This window comes from Eubalaena glacialis, chromosome 9, assembly GCF_028564815.1.
Source record: "Eubalaena glacialis isolate mEubGla1 chromosome 9, mEubGla1.1.hap2.+ XY, whole genome shotgun sequence".
NCBI classification, from domain to species: Eukaryota; Metazoa; Chordata; class Mammalia; order Artiodactyla; family Balaenidae; genus Eubalaena; species Eubalaena glacialis.
In genome coordinates this window covers 76261917-76287925 of record NC_083724.1, presented here as the reverse complement: position 1 = coordinate 76287925, position 26009 = coordinate 76261917, and the positions used below count along the sequence as shown (strand labels likewise).

Here is a 26009-nt window from a genome sequence, read left to right as displayed (position 1 = left end):
TCCCAGACCAGGGCTCGAACCCGTGTTCCCTGCATTGGCAGGCGGATTCTTAACCACTGAGCCACCAGGGAAGTCCCCTCTATAGACTTATAAATTTCCCTGTTCTGGGCATTTTATATGAATAGAATCATATGTGATCTTTTGTGTCTGGCTTCTCTCACCTAACATATTTTTTTTTCAGAGTCTGCCCATGTTTTAACACATATCAGTACTTCATTTCTTTTTGTAGCTGAATAATATTTCATTGTGTGGCTAATACCACATTTAATTTTTTCATTTATCAATTGATAGACATTTGGATTGTTTCCAACTTTTGGCTATTACGCATAATGCTGCTGTGAGCATTTGTGTGCCAGTTTCTGTGCAGATATTATGGTTACATTTCTTTTGGATATATATCCAGGAATGAAATTTCTGCATCATATGGCAACTTTATAAGGAACAAACCGTTTTCCAAACCAGCTGCACTATTTTATATTCCTACTAGTACTGTATGGGAGTTCAGTTCCTTTACATCCTTGCTAACACCTGAATTGCTTTGTGAGCAATTAGAACAAGAGCTAACCTTTGCTTTTTCAGTGTAATTATCGTAGTATTCTTTAAAATTAGCCTGTTTTTAAACTGCATTTTAAACAATTGCATTAGAAAGTATAAAAAGGAAACCTACTTGAATAATATAGTTAGGGATTTTCCTGAGGAAATGACTTTTAAATTGATACCTCAGTTTGTTGATCTTGGGAGTATAAAGTGATGGGGAAGTGGGGAAGAAAGACTCTCCTAGACAGAAGAACAGTGTGTACAAAAGCCCTGCCTGTATGAAATGAAGGGAGAACACCTTATGTTTGAGTAGTTCAGACAAGGTCATTGTGTTTGGAACACAATGAATATGAAGGACCTAATAGACTATATTACCCTAAGAACAGTGGGAAGTCATTGACAGCTTATATCAGTAAATAGGAAGGATGAGTATATGTGCATTTTATAAAATCCATTTTGGTGACAGTATACCAAACAGATTGACAAGACCTCAGATTAGATGTAGGGAGTCCAGTTAAGTGCTACTGAGATAATCTAGGCAAAAAGAGGATGGTACCTTGGATCAGGATTATGGCAGTAGATTTGGAGAGACTGGATAGATTTGGGAGATAGGTAAAATTGATTGAAATGTCTTAAATTACTTGCCTGCTTTGAATATCATTAGATATATAACAGTTTTTAAAATGATAGAAACTTCCCTGGTGGCCCAGGGGCTGAGAATCCATCTTCCAATGCAGGGGACGCGGGTTCGATCCCTGGTTGGGGAACCGAGATCCCACATGCCGCGGGGCAACTAAGCCTGCGCGCTGCAACTACTGAGCCCATGCGCCTCAACTAGAGAGCCTGCGCGCTGCAAACTACAGAGCCCATGTGCTGCAACTAAGACCCAATGCCACCAAAAATAAATAAATAAATATTTTTAAAAAAGAAATCTTTATTTTAAAAAATGACAGTAGCTTCTGGTAAGCAATGATACTTTATTATATAATATTTGTGGTTTATAACATTTTTGCTGTTATCCCATTTCTTTTTATGAATTAAGAAGAATGACAACGCATACATAAAATTCTTGGGTGAATTGTCTGCTGGAGGAATATCGTATTCCACAAGTCTAAAATTGTAGGAAATCATTCAGTATTGAGTATATTTTCATTTGTGTGTCCTAAGATATTATCTCATCACTTTTTCTCAATTTATCGATAATTACAGAGTGGAGAGTAACTTCAAAGAATACTGAGCAATTAAATAATCTTTCCTATGGTTTTAAATAAATAATTTGTGCAAAAAAAGAATTTGGAAATGTTTAATGAAGATTTTATTAAATGAAAATGTATGACATTATAGACATATTTCTATTGTTTAATGGTTCTTTATCTCTTTTAATTTTAGGAAGCCAAATATCTTTTGCCAACTCTGGAAAAAGAGTTATTCTTGGCAGAGCACAGTGACCTTGAAGAAGGTGGATTAGACCTGACTGTGGCATTAAAACCAGTTAGTTTCTATATATCAGACAAAAAAGAAATGCTTCAGCAGTGTTTCTGTATCATAGGAGAGAAGAAGTTACAGAAGATGCTTCCTGATGTGTTAAAGGTACTTCATTACATACATTATCAGGCTATCCACATATACAGAAATATACAAACACTTTTTTTATAGCAATCATTTTACTTAATGGAAATTATAATTGGATGTTTCCAACTAATATGAGCTACTTCAAAAAGATATAAAGAAGGGATTTTGTAGAACCGTAAATGGCTTTGTATATTTAAAAATTTGCCGGGAAGAAATAGGGTACTTTACTATATTTAGGTAAGGAATTTTTTGACCTTCTGGAAATTATTCTATTAAATACAGGCAGTTTAAGTAACTAAGTTAGAGGTATACTGATTCTTTCTGGTGCCGTAAGAAGTAGTGTACTACTGTGTAACAGTATGCAATGATAGTTGGTAATAGCCTATATTTCATTAAATTCGTAAATGTTTTCATATATTTATCTCTGAAAATTATTCAGGGAAATACATGGTATTCTAATTTTACAGATGTGGAAAAAAAGCCGTGGACAAGTTAAGCCCAACATCATATATATCTAAGATGTATGGAACTAGGACTTGAATATTTAAGCCTTTAGAGGTATTACTTAACATAAGTAGGCTGCTATTAAGAATATCTGGGCACCTACTTATTCTTCAGTTCTTTCATAATAAACATGACTTTATATATCCAAATCAAAACTCTATAAATTATAATGTTTACATGTTAACTGGCAGGTCTTCACATTTCATCCCAGAAAAAAATTTATGTGGCTTTTAATTTATTTTACTGTAGGATTTTGCTTAGCAGACTTTTTTTTTTTTAAACGGTTGCTGTTTTCTAGTTTACATTGGTGCTGTGTTATATAAATGCGTTTTTTAAAATGTCATTTTCTTTAGAACTGTTCAATAGAAGAAATTAAAAAACTGTGCCAGGAACAGTTAGAGCTCCTGTCTGAAAAAAAAATCTTGAAGATTCTTGAAGGTAAGAATGCGTATTTCTACCTTCTGGTAACTTAGTGGTTAATACTATACTTAGCATAAATCCTGAGGTATTCTTTTTTTTGTTGTTTTTTTTTAACTTGACTGTTACTTTAATTTTATTATTGGGTAATCACTGAGTATTTTTACCTCTGTTTGTACAGAAATATAGTTTACATATCAGAATAGCATCTCAGGAATGGACTTTTTGATGTATGTATGGTTTCTCCAAATCAGTTGTGTAGGTAAGAACATTAAGTTTGTGCACAATAAAAAAATGAAATAAAAAATGTTTACCCAAAATGCTATAAAAAAATTACTTATTGAGAAGGCAAAGCCTTCTCTTAAAATATTTTAAAATTTTCTGCTTTATATTCTTACTGCTTTTAATTATCTGTTGAATACCATTTCTGCTCTAATAAGACCCAAATGCAGAGTTAGAAGAATTGCCAACATTTATCTGTCTGCCTGAAGTAAGACTCTTCTTTGTATATATTACCTGTAGAATTTTGGATTTTAAAGCTTTTCTTTTTGGACTCTACAAGGATATTAGCATTAGCATTACAGGAGAAGGAACAAAAAAATGGAGAATTTCAATTTCCAGAGATAACATCTTTTTTAAATGTAAAATGGTAATAGATGTATACATGTGTGTATAGTTTGTAAGTATTATATGTACACACATTCTTGCTTATATATATTTTGTACATTTATAAAATAGATAAAGGGAAGGCAATGACAAATACCTAATAAGGCATTTTAAATATAAGCAATTAAAAATGTCATCTTTCAGCAACTCTCAAGTTTTTTAATCGTCACTTTATACATGACACTTTCTGTATAATGATTAAATCACTCTGACATTCTATGAGCATGCTTTCTATTTTTTTTATGTCATTCATAAGGTGACAATGGTATGGACTCTGATATGGAAGAAGAGGCAGATGATGGCTCTAAGATGGGATCTGATTTAGTTAGTCAGTAAGTTAAAAACTTTCATTTTTATTTCAGAATTTCTTTGTTATCCCTTTGGTGATTTCTTACCTCAAGAATGTGATTGTTTTTCTGTGTTATATTTATATAAAGTTATTCAACAATGTTGGATTGATTTTTTTACTTGTAATGATTAGTCTTTTTGGTATATATGAGAATGAAGTTAATTGCTTTCAGGATTAAGATGATTTTCTTAAACTACTGCTCAGATATAGAACTGCAACAATGCCAACCTCAAGCAGAATCACATTTCTCATTTGGAATTTGAATATACGTATCACTAGCGATACCCACTGTTTATTAAGTATTATACTTACTCTACCAAACATTATGTTAGTAGTTTAGAAGACTTTATCTCGCTGAATATCTTCTACATACCTATTAATGTTTGGTGATAATAGCTTCTTTTCACAGCTGAGATAGTAAGGTGGTTCACTTTATATAGGTACATATAATTTGATTATTGTGATGATGAAAAATACCTGATGTTTTGGGATGCTGACTAATCAAGAAGCAACATGCTAATTTCTTTTTCTAGATTATTCTGCTCTGCCATGGGCTCATCAAACTTTCACCCACTGATTTTATCATCTATTGATGATTTTTGACTAAAACAATTTTTTTTTTGGTAGTTGCCAAAGACTGACTTTTATCTCTGTTTGCAGAGTTTGGCTATAGGCAGTAGCACAAATAAAAACAGATAACCAGAGGCAGTAGCATAAATAAGTAGCACATATTTAACCTGAAACCTTGAGTATATTTTCATTTCTAATACAATGCTATTGGGTAAGTATCACTGAAAAAAGATAATTTAATTTCATGTTATAACTGTAGAGGGCATCAAATAATCTACTTATACTGAAGTATTGAAGAAATCATTGTATCTTGGTTGCCTCATAATCAGTAGATTTTTGGTCATCACATACATCTTGCCTAGGAGTGTCACAGGATGATTTATACTTACCTACAGAGTAGAAAATGTATACATTTCTAAAAAGTCTTGCTATTGATTTTCCTTCAAAATACTTAGCTTTAAATTGTCTATGTAGTATGCTAATCTAGTTCAGATAGTTTAACCATTTACAAGGCTTGTCACTTTTTAGTACTTTTTAGTTTCTTTTCTTTTTTTCTTTTTATTTATTTATTTATTCATTTATTTTTGGCTGCGTTGGGTCTTTGTTGCTGTGCACAAGCTTTCTCTAGTTGCAGTGAGCGGGGGCTACTCTTCGTTGCGGTGCGTGGGCTTCTCTTTGCAGTGGCTTCTGTTGTTGTGGAGCATGGGCTCTAGGCATGCGGGCTTCAGTAGGTGTGGCACGTGGGCTCAGTAGTTGTGGCTCGCGGGCTCTAGAACGCAGCAGGCTCAGTAGTTGTGGCACATGATGGGCTTAGTTGCTCTGCAACATGTGGGATCTTCCTGAATCAGGGATCGAACCCGTGTCCCCTGCATTGGCAGGCAGATTCTTAACCACTGCGCCACCAGGGAAGTCCTTAGTTTCTTAAATTATCTAAATTAACCGTCTTGCTTCTTGATGTTTCTTACAGAGCATCAACTTCTGCTTGATTACATTTGTTTGCCTTTATTTAAGGCAAATGTTTTGCCTCTTTGTTTGCCTCTGTTTATTTTTCCCAGTTTTTGAGGTGTTGTCAAGTTTAAGTCCTTTATTGTTCACACCTGAACATTAATGCTACCTTTTCTACTGCTAGAAGCCATCTGATGGATAGCCAATCAGATTAGAAACTTAATTCTCTTAAAAAAAAAATTACAACAAAATACAGTATTTGACTGCTGAACTTTTCTAATGAAAAAAATGGTGATAAGATTCAAAGTGACTATTGCGAAGAACCCACTTTTACAATGTTACTGTAAGACAGATCATGTTAGCTTTTAAATGCTGCAATGAGCAGGTTAAGCAATCACAAATATTACCCAAAACTGTCATAGTAGCCACTTGTGGACCTGATAAGTGCCAGATCATTGGGATTCTTTTGAGTTATTTGAGAATATAGGCTTTAAAAAAAAAAGCTACAAGATGCCAAATAAATAATAATACTAAGCTAGAAGATGCCAAATAAGCTAAAGATGCCAGGTAAATAATAATATTAAAGCTAACACTTACTGAGCCAGTAAGTGTTGTATGCCAGACACTGTTCTAATCACTTTATATGCCTTCATTCACTCATTGGGTTTGTACAACAACCTTGTGAGGTAGGTGGTATTACCATCATCATTTTACAAATGGAAAGATAAGGCCCAGAAAGATTTGTGTACCTGAGGTCACACAAATGAATGTGGAAGTAGGAGGAATGTTAGTTCTGAAGAGATTATATAAGCATTCATGTTAATGGACCTGGCTTTAAGACACTTAACCTTCCCTAAAATCACTTTATACATTTGTAAAATGTGGGTAATCCTTGCTTCAATAGGATTATTGGGATTAAATGAGCTAATGTGACTTGTTTGTTATTATTTGTTTACTATTTTATTATTAATAATCTTAGTTATGAATGGGAAGATATACTGCAGTGTGAAACAATGAAGGTGGGACAGGGAGTTAATGTGAGAAGATGCTGGCTTTAGTGCATGTTCCTGACATTTGCTATGTGCTTTGTGCTTAAAAGGACAGACAATTCAGTCCTGTTAATCTCTATAGAAGAGAACTGAACCTGGTGGGCAGACTTATAAAAACCTCGTTCCAGTGCTTCAACAGAGGGCTAAGTTAGTTAACATGTTTGGTCCTTGGTGCTGAAAATTTCCATGTTTTTTATTACCTGCTGGTTTTTTACTCTCTAATAAATAACAGTAGTCTGAGCTGTCCAGATGCTGAGGGAACAGTTACGAGTAGGCAAAGACCAATTAAAGGAATTCAATAATTTGAGAGAGGAAAATGAAGCTGAATAAGTTGAATAGGTAGCTTCTGTGGAACACAGAATTTAATAGACTATAGGAAAGAAAACTTTAACAAAATAATGAAAACTCTCAAAGAAGTACAATTAGAGCACAAGTGTAGTTTTTTTTTTTTTTAATAAATTTATTTATTTATTTATTTATCTTTTTATCTTTGGCTGCGTTGGGTCTTCGTTGCTGCACACAGGCTCTCTCTAGTTGCAGCGAGTGGGGGCTGGTGGCTTCTCTTGTTGCAGAGCACGGGCTCCAGGTGTGCAGGCTTCATTAGTTGTGGCACGTGGGCTCAGTAGTTGTGGCTCGGGCTCTAGAGCACAGGCTCATTAGTTGTGTCACGTGGGCTGAGCAGTTGTGGCTCGTGGGCTCTAGAGCACAGGCTCAGTAGTTGTGGCACGCAAGCTTAGTTGTTCTGCGGCATGTGGGATCTTCCCAGACCAGAGCTCGAACCTGTGTCCCCTGCATTGTTGGGTGGACTCTTAACCACTGTGCCACCAAGGAAGTCCCCACAAATGTAGTTTTAGGAACTAAAAATAAATTCTGAATTCCTAAACTTAGGAGACAAACTGATAAAGAGGTTAGCTATGACTGGGGGCTACATCATTGTCCTAAGAAATCAAGTTGAATAAATAAATACAGAATAATAAAAACCACACACAAAAAGTATAAATCCTTATGTTTAACTCATGGCTACCTGGAAGACAATTTTAGGCCTATCCTGAACATACTAGAAATTATAGAAAGAGAAACAAATAGCTAGAAAAGTATTGAAGAAATGATAGAATTAAAATTTTTGATTTAAAGACTTAAGACTGTAAGGGCAAGGATAACGAGAAAACACCTGGTTATGGGCTGAATTATGTCCCTTCAAAATTCATATGTGGAAATCCCTAACCCCTACCACCTCTGAATGTAATCTCATCGGAGATAAGGTCTTTAAAGAGGTAAATGGGACTTCCCTGGTGGTTCAGTGGTAAAGAATCCACCTTACAATGCAGGGGATGTGGGTTCAATCCCTGGTCAGGGAACTGGGATCCCACATGCCGTGGGGCAGCTAAGCCCACGCACCACAACTACTGAGCTCGCATGCCTCAACTAGAGCCCGCGTGCCTCAGACTACAGAGCCCATGTGCCCTGGAGCCTGTGCACCACAACTAGAGAAGAGAAAACCTGCACACCACAACTAGAGAGAAGCCCGCGCACGGCAATGAAGAGCCCGAGTGCCGCAACTAAGACCTGACGCAGCCAAAAATAAAAATAAAATAAATAAACAAATAAATAATAAATAAATCTTTTTTTAAAAAAAGAGGTGATTAAGTTAATCCTATCTGATTGTTATCCTTATAAGAAAAGAATATTTGAGTACACTGGAAGACTCCAGGGCTGGGCACACACAGAGAAGAGCCATGTGAGGACACAGCCAGAAGGCAGCCATCTGCAAGCCTCAGAAGAAACCAAACCTGCAGACACCTTGATCTTAGACTTCTACCTTGCGGAACTGTGAGAAACACATTATTGTCGTTTAAGCCAGCCAGCCTTTGGTATTTTGTTATGGCAGCTTTAACAAACAAATACAAACTTACATGTATGTGTGTGTGTATAAATTTCCCAGTGAAATTTTTTTCCCCAAACTTTTTATTTTGGAAAACTTCAAACTTATATAAAAGTTGAAAGAATGATGTAATGAACATCCATATACCCTCTACATAGATTCAGCAACATTAACATCTTGCCATTTTTGCTTTTACTCTCTCCTTACATTTATCCTTTTTCCCCAAGAGCCATTTGTATTAGGTTGCTAGAGCTGCCATAGCAGAATACCACAGACTGCCTGGCTTAAACAACAGAAATTTATTTTCTCACAGTTCTGGAGGCTGAAAGTCCAGATCAGGGTACTGGCAGGGTTGTTTTCTCTGAGGCCTCTCTCCTTGGCTTGCAGATGGCCACCCTCTTGCTGCCTTTTCACTTGGTCGTCTTTCTCTGTGTGTGTCCCCCTGGTGTCTCTCCCTGTGTCTTAATCTCCCCTTATAAGGACACTAGTCAGATTGGATTAGCACCTACCATAATGACCTTATTTTAAGTTAATTAGCTTTATAAAGGCCCTATCTCCACAACAGTCAACATTCTTAGGCACTGGGGTTAGGGTTTCACATATGAATTCTTTGTGGGGAAACAGTTCAGCTCATAACCTATTAAAAAATAAGTTACAGATGTCATAACATTTCATGCTTAAACAATTCAGTATGTACTTCCTAAAAATAAGAGTCTTACAGCCACAATGCCATCATCACTTTTCAGAAATAAACAGTAATTCAAATATCATCTAATATATTGCCCATATAAAATTTCCCCAATTACTAAAAAAAATTTATAGTTTACTTATTTATTTTAATTAATTAACTGATTCTGATCCAGGATCCAGTTGGAATTCCTGTGCTCTGTTTGATTGTTAGTATTTCAAAGCTAAATTTAAAGAGAAGATTTAGATATGAGAGAGAAAAGCTTAATGACTAGCCCAGGAACTTAGTTCACATCTTAAAGGAGTTTTAAAAATAACAAAATAAACCAAAAGAAAGTTGGAAAAATGAAACAACAAAGGTAAACATTAAAACTAAGAAACAGAAAACAAAAGGATAATTAAATTTAAATTTATTAACTTGATTTTTGTAAAGACAAGAAAATAAGATAAACTCTTCTTCGGTCTGATTAAGGAAATAAGTAGAGAGCAATTAAAATTGAGATTAGTGAGAAAGGAAGAGACAGAATCATAGGCATGTATGAGTTTAAAAGAATAATGAGAATCCACATGCAGCGTTGTATAAACAAACTTGAAGGGAGCAAATGTATGGTATTCTATCAAAATACAAATTAACCAAATTCTCCCAAAAGTGGAAAACTTGAAGAGATTAACAAAGAAGAAATTAGAAAGGTGAATAGAGATCTGTTGAAAAAGACAAGGTGAATTCACAACTGAATTATTATTTACATGAGTTGATACATGTAATGTGTTTACAGCTAATAAAACATTCAATAATGCCATCTGTTACTATTTTCAAACAGATTACACCTGTGTTATTTAAATTAGTCCAAGCCCTAGAAAAAGATGAAAAGATCTTCAGTTTACTTTATGATTTCTGCATAGCTTTAATATCCCAAATTTCATAAATAGTGCCAAAAAAGTGTGCAGGGGATTATAGGCCTTCTCACTTGTGAATATAGATGTAAAAATTATAAGTGCAACATTAGCATATAGAATCCAGCAGTGTATCAGTGGGTAATTATTGCTACTGACCAAGTAGGATTTACTCCAGGAATTTACAGGAGACTTAATTAGAAAGTCTATTAGCATAATTCATTTCAACAAATTAAAGGAGAAAAATTACATGGTCAGATAAGTAGATGCTAAAAAGGCCTTTGCTAATATTCAGCAGCCATTTCTAATATAAGCTGTAGGTAAAAAAGATATAGTAGAAAACTATTCAGATATGATAATGACCATTTTACCAAGCTTAACTACCCACTTGGTGAATTTAAATGACGAATCAGACAGGATCATTCATTTTCAATGTTTCTTGGAGGTTCTAGCAAATGCATTTAGACCAGAAAAAAACAAACACACACACACACACACACACACACACACACACGCATGCAACATTGGTGGTGGGGAGTAATTAACTGGTCAAAGGCAGCTAAAAGAGATGGAATGATGGAAGCAGAGATTGGAGTGATGTACTTTGAAGATGGAAAAAGGAGCCACAAGCTAAGGAATGCAGGTGATCTTGCAGAAGCTGGAAAAGACAAGGAAATGGATTCTCCAGAAGAAATGTAACACTACCTACACCTTGATTCTAGTGTCGTTAAGACTAATTTGGGATTTCTGACCTCCAGAACTGTAAGATAATAAATTCACATTGTTTTAAGCCACTAAATTTGTGGTGATTTTTGTTACAGTGGCAATAGAAAACTATGCAAGGTACTTGATTAAAACCTAGACATAAGCCAGAGTTTTAGATTGTTGCCTGTAACCATAGAGATGTTTTGCTCAATTTAAATATTTTAAAAATTTTCAAATAGTTCCAGCATTTAAAAATCAAGTGATAACACACCAAAGTTTGGATTTCTGAGTTGCTTGAAAATCAGATCAAGCAACCTTTCCTGAGAGGGCAAAAAAAATTTGGAGCTGAGTGTAGGTACTCTCTTTTTGAGTGGCATATATATGTTTCACTTTGCCACATAGTACTTCACTTGCCTATATGCCTAATTTACAGAATGTCTAGAAAATGAAACTCTGATTCAAGGGAAAATACATAAAGGCCAAAGGTTTGCCTTGGAACCAGTTCTGTCAGTTTGTCAGTGTCTTATCAACTGAGACATACACCTTTACCTTTTTATCCCAATTTTGATGAACAAAAAGAATTTTAAATAGGTCTAGATAAAGCAGTCTATGGTATTAAAGACACGTGAAAATTTTGATATTTTCTTTTAACAGCAACCTGTGTGCTTTTATTGTGCTGTTTATGGGAAAGGACATAACATTAATAGCTTCTTAGAATTATCTAAGAAGCTGTAAAGTGACAACCTTCAGTATGAGGTATATGTATGCGTATGTGTATATATATGGTATTTAATATGCCCTATGTAAATTACTTTTCTCGTAAACCATTAAAAGTTTGAAAATACAGAAGTACACACAAATGTTTATGCACAAGGGAAAAAAATCTAAATTTATATTTTCAGTTTTATATGATCTCCTCACATTGTTAGCTTTATATTTTTAAGTTATATTTATCTTCTAAGGTCAGCTTTCAAATACATGTTTTTTCCCGCAAGCTCTTTTGATCTATACTGCTTTTTAAAATTTTGATTGCTTACTCATACTTACTTTACAATAGTTCTTTTTTACTACCTAAAGGAAAAAGAAAGTAGTAGTTATAAGAAATTTTTGACAGTGTACTACTTTGAAACTTGAAATTAGTGAGTGTTAACTTATAACAATTTTAATAGGAATGAGATGCAGGAACTATGAAGATGGAACATTCGTAGTTTCTAAATATCTTCATTTTTAAAAAGGTGAGGGATGGGATTGTCTGTCACTTTAGTTCACCTTAGGTAAGTAAATGAGCAACTTTGTATTGTACTGAGATAGTCTAAAAATTTTAGCATTTATAATTTTGCAGTGTTTTAAAACTTAGATATTGTGACAAGATTTGCACATGTTACGGATTACAAGTTGCTTAACAAGAACAACAATTTTAAGTAAATAAGGTAATATGCCTGGAATCAGAGCGCTCTCTTCATTTGGAAAAGAAGCTTTATTAGAGCTAAAGTAGCACTAAAAATGAGAACAGGTATTAGCTTGGCCTATAATGTGAGATGATTACACCCTAAAGAATATGTTTGTAATGAAATTTAAGTCTTGAATAGTGCAATAAAATAATCAGGATTGAGGTTTTATATAAAAAGAATAAAAATACAAACACTTTAGGGAAATCTTAACAGTGTTTTAGAATTGATTTAATAAATACCTTTATGAATTTTAAATTAATATGCTTTTAGTGAATGATATTGAGGGAGACGTTAGTGGAAATGAAGTTGTATTTCTCTGTGGATAATAAGCAGTGATGAGATAATATCCCAGTTCTAGAAGGCAAAGAAATTTAAAAATCGAGATTCTCAAACTAAGGTATACTGCCAAGTAGGTTCTGTAGGAGTGTTCTGGAACTATTGATCCTAGTCACTGCTCCTTAGCAGAGGATGGGCATGTTCTAAATTAGTTATTATCAGATTCTAGTTTTGGATGATTAACTTCCTGAAAAAGTAAGATACTCCTGAACAGGCCTTAGAGCTTTTAGGTAATACATATAATTTGAACAACAACCCTAATAGTGATATGTGGTAGAACTCTGATGCCGTTTGTTAGTTGAATAAAAAGCGTTAGTTTTTCTTTTGTTTTTAGTAAGGGAGATGCATTCATGTGCTTTTTGATGAGTTATAGCTGTCTTGTGGGTTCAGCTCAGCTGGCATTAGAGTACTGAGTTTGATTTGTTCCAATTCAAGCAACGCAGTCCTTGGATTATGTATGTATAAGTAACTTTCAAAGGGGCAATAGTACTCAGCGAAATGCTGAACTCTCAGTAAGTGTCAATAAAACTAAACTTGTTGGGAATAAAAGAGTCCTTCATAAACTGCTATTATTAAGCTTCAAAGGAATAAAGCATTTGAATAAAATTTACAGTGCTCCGGAGCATTGAATTAATGGGCAGCATAAATCTACAGTACGTAATTAAGTAAACATTTTTATCAATAGATACAAAAATAAGCCTCAGGTAGACCCTAGACCCGGGCTTATTAGAAATAGTACCTTCAGAAATTGACCTGTGATTCATCTAACTCATATAACCCACTCTGGAATGTATGAGGTTGTTTTGTAACAGTTACTTGTTTGTTTTAACTCTATTATGAAAAATTTCAGTGTACGATGAACGCTTGAATACCTATCACCCACTATGTTTCCTCCCATATTATTTTAAACCCCCTCCTTTCAACTTCTTTCAACTTGATAACTTTGAAGCAGATCTTGACCCAGTTCTTTTTAAATATTTAGCAGATAGGCACCTCTCTAGAATCTTTAGAACATTCCTTGGAATGGGAGGGCCTGAGCTTCTCAGAGGTCTTAGATAGGCTTTTCATTTGAATTGCAACTGTGTTTTCTGTTGGGGAATTTTGAGGGTCTTGGGAAGGATTTTCTGGTTTTGTAACTGTCTACACACACAAAAAATCTTTCTTTGTGTTACAGAAAGCTGATTTTTAAACTGTATCTGTTGTTGTTTTCCCATCAGTCATTTTAATGCCTCATCTTGCTGCTCAAGCACTAGATTAGATGTAAGCAGGAAGTTTTCCTTTTCTCTGCTCTTCCCTTATCACTTTTTTAAAAAAATTTAAGATTTTCTTAATCACTTATCTGATTCTTTGTATTAACTGTCTTTTCCATTTCACTTGAAAAATAAGTTCACTGATGTTAAGTGCACTAAACTGTTTGTTAATGATTATTCTTTAATACGCTGGTGCACTTCTCCCACCATTTGAAGTTTTTGCTTACCAAGAGTCACTTGTATTTGTTTCCAATGCAGTTACTGTAGTTTTACAATATAGTTATATGCAAAAACAGGTGAAATATCACTATAAAAAGATTATTTGATCACGCTGAATGCTTTGGAAAAACTCAAAGTGCAGTTGTTTTTAGCTGTGGGATAACAACAGTAAAAGTTTGGGCAGCACTGTATAAATAAAAAGGGTTATTTTTTTCTGCACTCAGATTTTTGTGTTTTAAATAAGCCAAAAGTAGAGATGTAGTCAATGACTTATATGAGTAGGATGAGCCTGAAGTCTTTTCCATGGATTCATATCAAAGATAAGGCTTCATATCCAAAGACTGATGAATGAAGATACATTTCTGTTTTATGTTAACCTAAAAAGCTTAAATTATATATGTAACTTATTTTTTCTTTTTCTTTTCTTTTTTAACATCTTTATTGGAGTATAATTGCTTTACAATGGTGTGTTAGTTTCTGCTTTATAACAAAGTGAATCAATTATACATATACATATATCCCCATATCTCTTCCCTCTTGCGGCTCCCTCCCTCCCACCCTCCCTATCCCACCCTTCTAGGTGGTCACAAAGCACCGAGCTAATCTCCCTGTGCTATGTGGCTGCTTCCCACTAGCTAGCTATTTAACATTTGGTAGTGTATGTATGTCCATGCCACTCTCTCACTTTGTCACAGCTTACCCTTCCTCCTCCCCATATCCTCAAGTCCATTCTCTAGTACGTCTGTGTCTTTATTCCCATCTTGCCCCTAGGTTCTTCATGACCATTTTTTTCCCCTTAGATTCCATATATATGTGTTAGCATACGGTATTTGTTTTTCTCTTTCTGACTTCCCTCTGTATGACAAACTCTAGGTCCATGCACCTCACTACAAATAACTCAATTTCGTTTCTTTTTATGGCTGAGTAATATTCCGTTTTATATATGTGCCACATCTTCTTTATCCATTCATCTATCGATGGACACTTAGGTTGCTTCCATGTCCTGGCTATTGTAAATAGAGCTGCAATGAACATTTTGGTATGTGACTCTTTTTGAATTATGGTTTTCTCAGGGTATATGCCCAGTAGTGGGATTGCTGGGTCATATGGTAGTTCTATTTTTAGTTTTTTAAGGAACCTCCATACTGTTCTCCATAGTGGCCGTATCAATTTACATTCCCACCAACAGTGCAAGAGGGTTCCCTTTTCTCCACACCCTCTCCAGCATTTATTGTTTATAGATTTTTTGATGATGGCCATTCTGACTGGTGTGAGATGATATCTCATAGTAGTTTTGATTTGCATTTCTCTAATGATTAATGATGTTGAACATTCTTTCATGTGTTTGTTGGCAATCTGTATATCTTCTTTGGAGAAATGTCTATTTAGGTCTTCTGCCCATTTTTGGATTGGGTTGTTTGTTTTTTTGATATTGAGCTGCTTGTACATTTTGGAGATTAATCCTTTGTCAGTTGCTTCATTTGCAAATATTTTCTCCCATTCTGAGGGTTGTCTTTTTGTCTTGTTTATGGTTTCCTTTGCTGTGCAAAAGCTTTTAAGTTTCATTAGGTCCCATTTGTTTATTTTTGTTTTTATTTCCATTTCTCTAGGAGATGGGTCAAAAAGGATCTTGCTGTGATTTATGTCATAGAGTGTTCTGCCTATGTTTTCCCCTAGGACTTTGATAGTGTCTGGCCTTACATTTAGGTCTTTAATCCATTTTGAGTTTATTTTTGTGTATGGTGTTAGGGAGTGTTCTGATTTCATACTTTTACATGTAGTTGTCCAGTTTTCCCAGCACCACTTATTGAAGAGGCTGTCTTTTCTCCACTGTATATTCTTGCCTCCTTTATCAAAGATAAGGTGACCATATGTGTGTGGGTTTATCTCTGGGCTTTCTATCCTGTTCCATTGATCTATATTTCTGTTTTTGTGCCAGTACCATACTGTCTTGATTACTGTAGCTTTGTAGTATAGTCTGAAGTCAGGGAGCCTGATTCCTCCAGCTCCATTTTTCTTTCTCAAGATTGCTTTGGCTATTCGGGGTCTTTTGTGTTTCCATACAAATTGTGAAATTTTTTATTCTAGTTCTGTGAAAAATGCCAATGGTAGTTTGATAGGGATTGCATTGAATCTGTAGATTGCTTTGGGTAGTAGAGTCATTTTCACAATGTTGATTCTTCCAATCCAAGAACATGGTATATCTCTCCATCTATTTGTGTCATCTTTAATTTCTTTCATCAGTGTCTTGTAGTTTTCTGCATACAGGTCTTTTGTCTCCTTAGGTAGGTTTATTCCTAGATATTTTATTCTTTTTATTGCAGTGGTAAATGGGAATGTTTTCTTAATTTCACTTTCAGATTTTTCATCATTAGTGTATAGGAATGCTAGAGATTTCTGTGCATTAATTTTGTATCCTGCAACTTTACCAAATTCATTGATTAGCTCTAGTAGTTTTCTGGTAGCATCTTAAGGATTCTGTATATATAGTATCATGTCATCTGCAAACAGTGACAGTTTTACTTCTTCTTTTCCGATTTGGGTTCCTTTTATTTCTTTTTCTTCTCTGATTGCTGTGGCTAAAACTTCCAAAACTATGTTGAATAATAGTGGTGAGAGTGGGCAACCTTGTCTTGTTCCTGATCTTGGTGGAAATGGTTTCAGTTTTTCACCATTGAGAACGATGTTGGCTGTGGGTTTGTCGTATATGGCCTTTATTATGTTGAGGTAAGTTCCCTCTATGCCTACTTTCTGGAGGGTTTTTATCAGAAATTGGTGTTGAATTTTGTCGAAAGCTTTCTCTGCATCTATTGAGATGATCATATGGTTTTTCTCCTTCAATTTGTTAATATGGTGTATCACATTGATTGATTTGCATATATTGAAGAATCCTTGCATTCCTGGGATAAACCCCAGCTGATCATGGTGTATGATCCTTTTAATGTGCTGTTGGATTCTGTTTGCTAGTATTTTGTTGAGGATTTTTGCATCTATGTTCATCCATGATATTGGCCTGTAGTTTTCTTTCTTTGTGACATCTTTCTCTACTTTTGGTATCAGAGTGATGGTGGCCTCGTAGAATAAGTTTGGGAGTGTTCTTCCCCCTACTATATATTGGAAGAGTTTGAGAAGGATGGGTGTTAGCTCTTCTCTAAATGTTTGATAGAATTCACCTGTGAAGCTATCTGGTCCTGTGCTTTTGTTTGTTGGAAGATTTTTAATCACAGTTTCAATTTCAGTGCTTGTGATTGGTCTATTCATATTTTCTATTTCTTCCTGGTACTGTCTCGGGAGGTTGTGCATTTCTAAGAATTTGTCCATTTCTTCCAGGTTGTCCATTTTATTGGCATAGAGTTGCTTGTAGTAATCTCTCATGATCCTTTGTATTTCTGCAGTGTAAGTTGTTACTTCTCCTTTTTCATTTCTAAGTGTATTGATTTGAGTCTTCTCCCTTTTTTTCTTGATGAGTCTGCCTAATGGTTTATCAATTTTGTTTATCTTCTCAAAAAACCAGCTTTTAGTTTTATTGATCTTTGGTATCGTTTCCTTCATTTCTTTTTCATTTATTTCTGAACTGATCTTTTTGATTTCTTTCCTTCTGCTAACTTTGGGGTATTTTTGTTCTTCTTTCTCTAATTGCTTTAGGTGTAAGGTTAGGTTGTTTATTTGAGATGTTTCTTGTTTCTTAAGGTAGGATTGTATTGCTGTAAACTTCCCTCTTAAAACTGCTTTTGCTGCATCCCATAGGTTTTGTGTCGTCGTGTTTTCATTGTCATTTGTTTCTAGGTATTTTTTGATTTCCTCTTTGATTTCTTCAGTGATCTCTTGGTTATTAAGTAGTGTATTGTTTAGCCTCCATGTGTTTGTATTTTTTACAGATTTTTTCCTGTAATTGATATCTAGTCTCATAGCGTTGTGGTCGGAAAAGATACTTGATACGATTTCAGTTTTCTTAAATTTACCAAGGCTGGATTTGTGACCCAAGATATGATCTATCCTGGAGAATGTTCCATGAGCACTTGAGAAGAATGTGTATTCTGTTGTTTTTGAATGGAATGTCCTATAAATATCAATTAAGTCCATCTTGTTTAATGTATCATTTAAAGCTTATGTTTCCTTATTTATTTTCATTTTGGATGATCTGTCCATTGGTGAAAGTGGGGTGTTAAAGTACACTACTATGATTGTGTTACTGTCGATTTCCTCTTTTATGGCTGTTAGTATTTGCCTTATGTATTGAGGTGCTCCTATGTTGGGTACATAAATATTTACAATTGTTATATCTTCTTGGATCGATCCCTTGATCATTATATAGTGTCCTTCTTTGTCTCTTGTAGTAGTCTTTGTTTTAAAGTCTATTTTGTCTGATGTGAGAATTGCTACTCCAGCTTTCTTTTGATTTCCATTTGCATGGAATATCTTTTTCTATCCCCTCACTTTCAGTCTGTATGTGTCCCTAGGTCTGAAATGGGTCTCTTGTAGACAGCATATATAGTGGTCTTGTTTTTGTATCCATTCAGCCAGTCTGTGTCTTTTCGTTGGAGCATTTAATCCATTTACATTTAAGGTAATTATCGATATGTATGTTCCTATTACCATTTTCTTAATTGTTTTGGGTTTGTTATTGTAGGTCTTTTCCTTCTCTTGTGTTGCCTGCCTAGAGAAGTTCCTTTAGCATTTGTTGTAAAGCTGGTTTGGTGGTGCTGAATTCTCTTAGCTTTTGCTTGTCTGTAAAAGTTTTAATTTCTCCATCAAATCTGAATGAGATCCTTGCTGGGTAGAGTAATCTTGGTTGTAGGTTTTTCCCTTTCATCACTTTAAATATGTCCTGCCACTCCCTTCTGGCTTGCAGAGTTCCTGCTGAAAGATCAGCTGTTAACCTTATGGGGGGATTCCCTTGTGTGTTATTTGTTGTTTTTCCCTTACTGCTTTTAATATTTTTCTTTGTATTTAATTTTTGATAGTTTGATCAATATGTGTCTTGGCGTGTTTCTCCTTGGATTTATCCTGTGTGGGACTCTCTGTGCTTCCTGGACTTGATTAACTATTTCCTTTCCCATATTAGGGAAGTTTTCAACTATAATCTCTTCCAATATTTTCTCAGTCCCTTTCTTTTTCTCTTCTTCTGCTGGGACCCCTGTAAGTCGCATGTTGGTGCGTTTAATATTGTCCCAGAGGTCTCTGAGACTGTCCTCAATTCTTTTCATTCTTTTTTCTTTATTCTGCTCTGCAGTAGTTATTTCCACTATTTTATCTTCCAGGTCACGTATCCGTTCTTCTGCCTCAGTTATTCTGCTATTGATACCTTCTAGAGAATTTTTAATTTCATTTATTGTGTTGTTCATCACTGTTTGTTTGCTCTTTAGTTCTTCTAGGTCCTTGTTAAACGTTTCTTGTATTTTCTCTATTCTATTTCCAAGATTTTGGATCATCTTTACTATCATTATTCTGAATTCTTTTTCAGGTAGACTGCCTATTTCCTCTTCATTTGTTTGGTCTGGTGGGTTTTTACCTTGTTCCTTCATCTGCTGTGTGTTTTTCTGTCTTTTCATTTTGCTTAAGTTACTGTGTTTGGGGTCTCCTTTTCGCAGGCTGCAGGTTCATAGTTCCCATTGTTTTTGGTGTCTGTCCCCAGTGGCTAAGGTTGGTTCAGTGGGTTGTGTAGGCTTCCTGGTGGAGGGGACTAGCGCCTGTGTCCTGGTGGATGAGGCTGGATCTTGTCTTTCTGGTGGGCAGGTCCACGTCTGGTAGTGTCTTTTGGGGTGTCTGTGACCTTATGATTTTAGGCAACCTCTCTCCTAATGGATGGGGTTGTGTTCCTGTCTTGCTAGTTGTTTGGCATAGGGTGTCCAGCACTGTAGCTTGCTGGTCATTGAGTGAAGCTGTGTCTTGGTGTGGAGATGGAGATCTCTGGGAGATTTTCGCCTTTTGATATTACGTGGGGCTGGGAGGTCTCTTGTGGACAAGTGTCCTGAACTTGGGTCTCCCATCTCAGAGGCACAGCCCTGACGCCTGGCTGGAGCACCAAGAGCCTTTCATCCACACCGCTCAGAATAAAAGGGAGAAAAAATTGAAAGAAAGAAGATAAAATAAATTAAAATAAAATAAAATAAAATAAAGTTATTAAAATAAAAAATAATTATTAAGAAAAAATTTTTAAAAAGTTAAAAAAAACAAACACACAAAAAAAACAGACAGAACCCTAGGAAAAATGGTAAAAGCAAAGCTATACAGACAAAATCACGCACAGAAGCATACACATACACAGTCACAAAAAGAGAAAAAGGGAAAAAAATATGTATATCTTTGCTCCTAAAGTCCACCTCCTCAATTTGGGATGATTCGTTGTCTATTCAGGTGTTCCACAGATGCAGGGTACATCAAGTTGATTGTGGAGATTTAATCCTCTGCTCCTGAGGCTGCTGGGAGAAATTTCCCTTTCCCTTCTTTGTTTTGCACAGCTCCCGGGGTTCAGCTTTGGATTTGGACCTGCCTGTGCGTGTAGGTCGCCTGCGGGCATCTATTCTTTGCTCACACAGGACGGGGTTAAAGGAGCAGCTCCTTCGGGGGCTCTGGCTCACTCAGGCCGAGGGGAGGGAGGGGTACGGATTCCAGGCGAGCCTGTGGCGGCAGAGGCCCGTGTGACATTGCACCAGCCTGAGGCGTGCCGTGTGTTCTCCGGGGGAAGTTGTCCCTTGCTCACAGGACCCTGGCACTGGAGGACTGCACAGGCTCCCGGGAGGGGAGGTGTGGAGAGTGACCTGTGCTTGCACACAGGCTTCTTGGTGGCGGCAGCAGCAATCTTAGCGTCCCATGCCTGTCTCTGGGGTCCCCGCTGATAACCGCGGCTCGCGCCCATCTCTGGAGCTCCTTTAAGGGACGCTCTTAATCCCCTCTCCTTGCGCACCAGGAAACAAAGAGGCCAGAAAAAGTCTCTTGCCTCTTTGGCAGCTCCAGACGTTTTCCCGGACTCCATCCCGGCTAGCTGTGGCGCACTAGCCCCTTCAGGCTGTGTTCGCGAAGCCAACCCCAGTCCTCTCCCTGGGATCTGACCTCCGAAGCCCGAGCCTCAGCTCCCAGCCCCCGCCCACCCCAGCGGGTGAGCAGACAAGCCTCTCGGGCTGGTGAGTGCTGGTCGGCACCGATCCTCTGTGCGGGAATCTCTCCGCTTTGCCCTCCGCACCCCTGTGGCTGCACTCTCCTCCGTCGCTCCGAAGCTTCCCCCCTCTGCCACCCGCAGTCTCCGCCCGCGAAGGGGCTTCCTAGTGTGTGGAAACTTCTCCTCCTTCACAGCTCCCTCCCACTGGTGCAGGTCCCGTCCCTCTTCTTTTGTCTCTGTTTTTTCTTTTTTCTTTTGCCCTACCCAGGTACGTGGGGAGTTTCTTGCCTTTTGGGAGGTCTGAGGTCTTCTGCCAGCGTGCAGTAGGTGTTCTGTAGGAGGTGTTCCACATGTAGATGTATTTCTGATGTATTTGTGGGGAGGAAGGTGATCTCCACGTCTTACTCTTCTGCCATCTTGAAGCTCCTCCTACATGTAACTTTTAAAAGTGTTTCCCTTGTTAATAAAATATTTTTTTTTTCAGTTAAGTGATACCATCTGTCTGAGTTAGACAAAAGGGACTTCACTGTATTAGGTTGTTCTTGTTTTTATTTTTTGATTACGAAAAGTGTCAAGTGTATAGAAAAGTAGAGAGAACAGTATAATGAAACCCCCAAATAACTGTTGCCTAGGCTTAACAATTATTACAATTTTCCATATTTGTTTTATCTATTTTCTTGAAGCACTGTAAGTTGATTCTAAATATTTATGTTTGAATTTTCAGTAAATAAGGACATTTTCCCACATAGCCATGTATCTTGTGTGTGTTATTTAACAGCTTATTTATTTGAATGGTAAATGCATGCACATAGTATAAAGTTTTTAAAAGTATATAGTGAAAATAAGTCTCACTGTTTTTTCTGTTCCCCATTCTGAATCCCTTCCTGTAGGCAACCACAGTAAACCAGTTTCTTCTGTATCCTCCCAGAGAAATTGTATACATTTACAAATGGATAAGTGTATGTATAGTTTTTCTCGTCACACAAATGGTAGCATACTGTGCAAACTGTTCCATACCTTTTTTTGTTTAATTTTTTCCATTTAATAGTATGACTTTTCTTGGATTTTGTTCTACCTAGTGCATATAAGGCTTCATACACACACACACACACACCTGTATACTATTCCGTTGTTGAATATAGCAAAAGTCTATCTATGGACATTTAAGTGTTTACTCTCTTCTGTTACTGCATATGATATGAGTATCTCTGTATGTAAGTAATCTTGTTCTTCTGGACTTTTAAGTGTTTACTGTCTTCTGTTACTGTATATGATATGAGTATCTTTGTATGTAAGTAATCTTGTTCTTCTGTGATTATATAAAGTCCTATAAGTTAATTGTTGGATCAGATGTTTGGGCATTTGAAATTTTAATAAATACTGCCTAATTGACTTTCAGAGTTTAAACCAATTTATACCCCTCCCCCAAAATGTGGAATACATGTTTTCATATACTTTAGCTAATATAGTGTTATCTAACATTTTGATATTTGTTCATCTGATAGGTAAAAAAGGATATCTCACCGGAATTTAATTTATATTCTTTGAGTGAAATTGACTGTCTTTCCATATATTACAAAGCTATTTGAATTTCCTTTATCTGTGAGCTTTGTTGTTTTTGTTTACCTTGTGTGTGTATGTAGGTAGAGGGCTTTGGTCTTTTTTTTTTAATTAATTTATTTTATTATTATTATTATTTGTTTTGGGCACACTGGGTCTTTGTTGGGGTGCATGGGCTTTCTCTAGTTGCGGTGAGCGGGAGCTACTCTTCATTGCGGTGCGCGGGCTTCTCTTTGCTGTGGCTTCTCTTGTTGCAGAGCATGGGCTCTAGGCGCACAGGCTTCAGTAGTTGCAGCATGCAGGCTCAGTAGTTGCAGCATGCGGGCTCAGTAGTTGTGGCTCACGGACTCTAGAGCACAGGCTCAGTAGTTGTGGCACATGGGCTTAGTTGCTCCACGGCATGTGAGATCTTCCTGGACCAGGGATTGAACCCGTGTCCCCTGCATTGGCAGGTGGATTCTTAACCACTGCGCCACCAGGGAAGTCCCCTCTGGTCTTTTTAATCCGTTGTTTGTGATGTGGGTTGCAATTTTTTTTCTTTTTGCTTGTTGCTTTTTTTTTTTTTTAATTTTGTTTATGGCTTTTATTGTTTTTTTGCACATGCATAAATATTTCATGTTTATGTAGTCTGATTTTATCAATCTTTTATGGTTTCTGTGTTTTATATTTACAAAAGTCCTTCTCTATTCTGAAATTATAAAAAGTATTTTTCATACTTTCTCTTAGTACTTTATGGTTTTTTTAAATGTTTAAATCTTTTATTCATTTGGAATTTATTTTGGTTACCAGTTGTATTTGCTCATGTCTGTCTTTTCATTGAAATTTTCCACTGTAAAATAATAATTCTGTCTTGATGATTTAATAGCATATCTTAGTTTTTCCAGTAGAAGGAAGTATTTTCCTATGAGGTCTTGGGGTCAAATTTTGAATGAAAACTGACTTGATACTTTGAGATATAGATGATGGCTATGTATAATTTTTAATATTACCACTTGGAGAACTATTTCTTTAGGAGAAAGTCTGCATAAATGTAAAGAATGAAGGTTCTAGAGTTAAACTGCCTGCATTTTTAGCAGCAGAACTCCACAACTTACTATCTCTCTGACCTTTGGCAAGTTAGTTAACCTCTCTGGGCCTCAATTTCCTTGTTTGTAGAATAGGAGTAATATCAGTATCTACTCATAGGATTGTGATGATGATTAAATGAGAAAAGACTGTAAAGTGCTTAGAATAGTACTTGTTGAAATGCATTGAAAAAATGTTGCTGTATTTGCTCTAGAATTTTTACTTTGAATCACTGAATTTTTACTTTGAATCACACAATCACTGTTCTTAAAATTCCACTTTACATTGATGAGTATTGGGGATTCCCTTCCCCAAATTCCTTTTATGAAAGCCTAAAGAAAGCAAAAGAATTCATTGTGATTTTTAATTATTATTCTTTACTGTTATTGCTTTTTAAAAACAATTTATTGCTTACAAGTGTCTAACTTTTTCATTTATTACAAACATAGTTTAAGAGAAAACTATTGTATACATATTTTAAAGCATAAAAGGATTTTTTTTCACAAATGAGATCAATTTGTTAAATTGCCATTACTCTGTATGCTAAATTCTTTTAGACATAGTATATGTATTATAAAGGGCTTGACTGTGTGCTTTTTGGCTGGTAAAGGGTAATAAATTGGTTATCTGTACCCCACTTATGTTCTTGTGTCCTTCTAAATTAGCTGTAATACTTAGGCAGACTATTCTATATAATAAGTTTATCAGAAATAACAGGATACGTTTTTCAGAAAACCTTCACAGAAAGTACTACTAATCATTGACAGTATTGCGACTTAATGCTTAGATAGGACTCCACATTCAAAGTAGTAGGATATTTGCACATCCTACTTGTGCACCTTTAAATAAAGCACTTGTAAAGTGGTCTCATACAATTTTTAAAACTGGAAAGGCTTGAAAGCAGGAATATAAGGATAGAACAAAGAGGAGAACCTCTGTGATTCCCTTTAGTCACTTTTATGTAGATTAGAGCCCCCATTTAGAGAATTGACTTATTTACAAAAACTTGGAGTTGTGGGGGGCAATTTATAGAATGAACTCTTAGAGAATCATGGATCAGAGAAACTGGAGTATGGTAACTGATTTTTGGAATTCTGTTATTTGGGGAAAGGAAATGGAAACAAGGGTTCAATTTTGCTATCTTGAGGAATGAGCTTGCCGAGGGAAACACTAGAGATGTGAATTTATTTGCTGTTTGGAAAGGCCCTTTGAGAAAGATTGTTTTGCTCCATTCCATAGTGTTTGAGGGTTACATTTGAGCACTAGGTGATTTCATTTTTCTGAACTTGTTCTAAGACTTTGTGGTACCCCAACTTAAAAAATATTAAAAGTGTAATTTAGATACAACAAAATTCATGTTTTGGTTTTTTTTTTTTTTACTATATAGTTATGCGGGTTTGGACAAATTTATCTACCATCACAGCCACAATATAGACCCATTCCATCATCCCCAGAATTTCCCCCATGGCTCTTTGTAGTCCACTCCTTCTCCTGTCTCCAGCCCTTGACAACTTGATTTATGTCCTCACGCTTTTTCTTCTTCCAGAATGTCATATAGATAAATACAGTATGTAGGCTTCTTTCACTTAGTGTAATGCATTTGAGATTCACTTATGTTGCTGTGTATATAAGTAGTTCCTTCCTTTTCCTTGCTGAGTAGTTGGTATTCCATTGCGTGGGTGAACCACAGTTCGTTTATCCATTCTCCAGTTCAGGTAATATAGTAGGCGGAAAAATGACTCTCTAATCTCCAGAACTTAAGAATGTGTTACTTTATATATTGAGAAAAGGGATTTTGCAGATTTGGTTAAGGTTAGGGACTTTGAGATGGGGAGATTATCCTGGATTATCCAGGTTATCCCAGTCTCGTCACACTGAGTTATTAAAAGTGGAAGAGGAAGACAGAAGAAGAGTAGGTCAGAGAGATGTGACATGAGAAGACCTTGACTGGAAGCTGGGTAAGCAGCAAGGCAACAAGGATTTTGGCCCTACCATCTCAGGGAACAAATTTATGCCAACAACCCAAATGAGCAGGAAATGAATTCTCCCCTAGAGTTTCCAGAAGAGAGTGCAGCCTGTGGACACTTTGATTTTAGTCCAGTGAGACCCCTCCCAGACTTCTGACCTACAGAACTGTGATACACATTTATGTTGTTGTTTTAAACTATTGACCATCTATGTGTTAGATCTGTTTCTGTACTCTCTTCTGTTTTATTAATCCAGATGTTTATCCTTTCTCTAATACCATTACT

General features: G+C 36.1%; 1 protein-coding gene across 2 annotated transcripts in view; it reads left to right on the top strand.

The window, feature by feature from the left end:
• The window catches only part of CAAP1 (caspase activity and apoptosis inhibitor 1), a 50707-nt gene that overhangs the window by 2953 nt on the left and 21745 nt on the right, over positions 1-26009 (top strand). For both annotated transcript variants that reach the window (XM_061199134.1, XM_061199136.1), the window contains exons 2-4: positions 1927-2127; positions 2967-3051; positions 3953-4028. In XM_061199134.1, coding sequence (XP_061055117.1) covers positions 1927-2127; positions 2967-3051; positions 3953-4028 — 362 coding nt within the window. The remainder of the gene's footprint in view (positions 1-1926; positions 2128-2966; positions 3052-3952; positions 4029-26009) is intronic.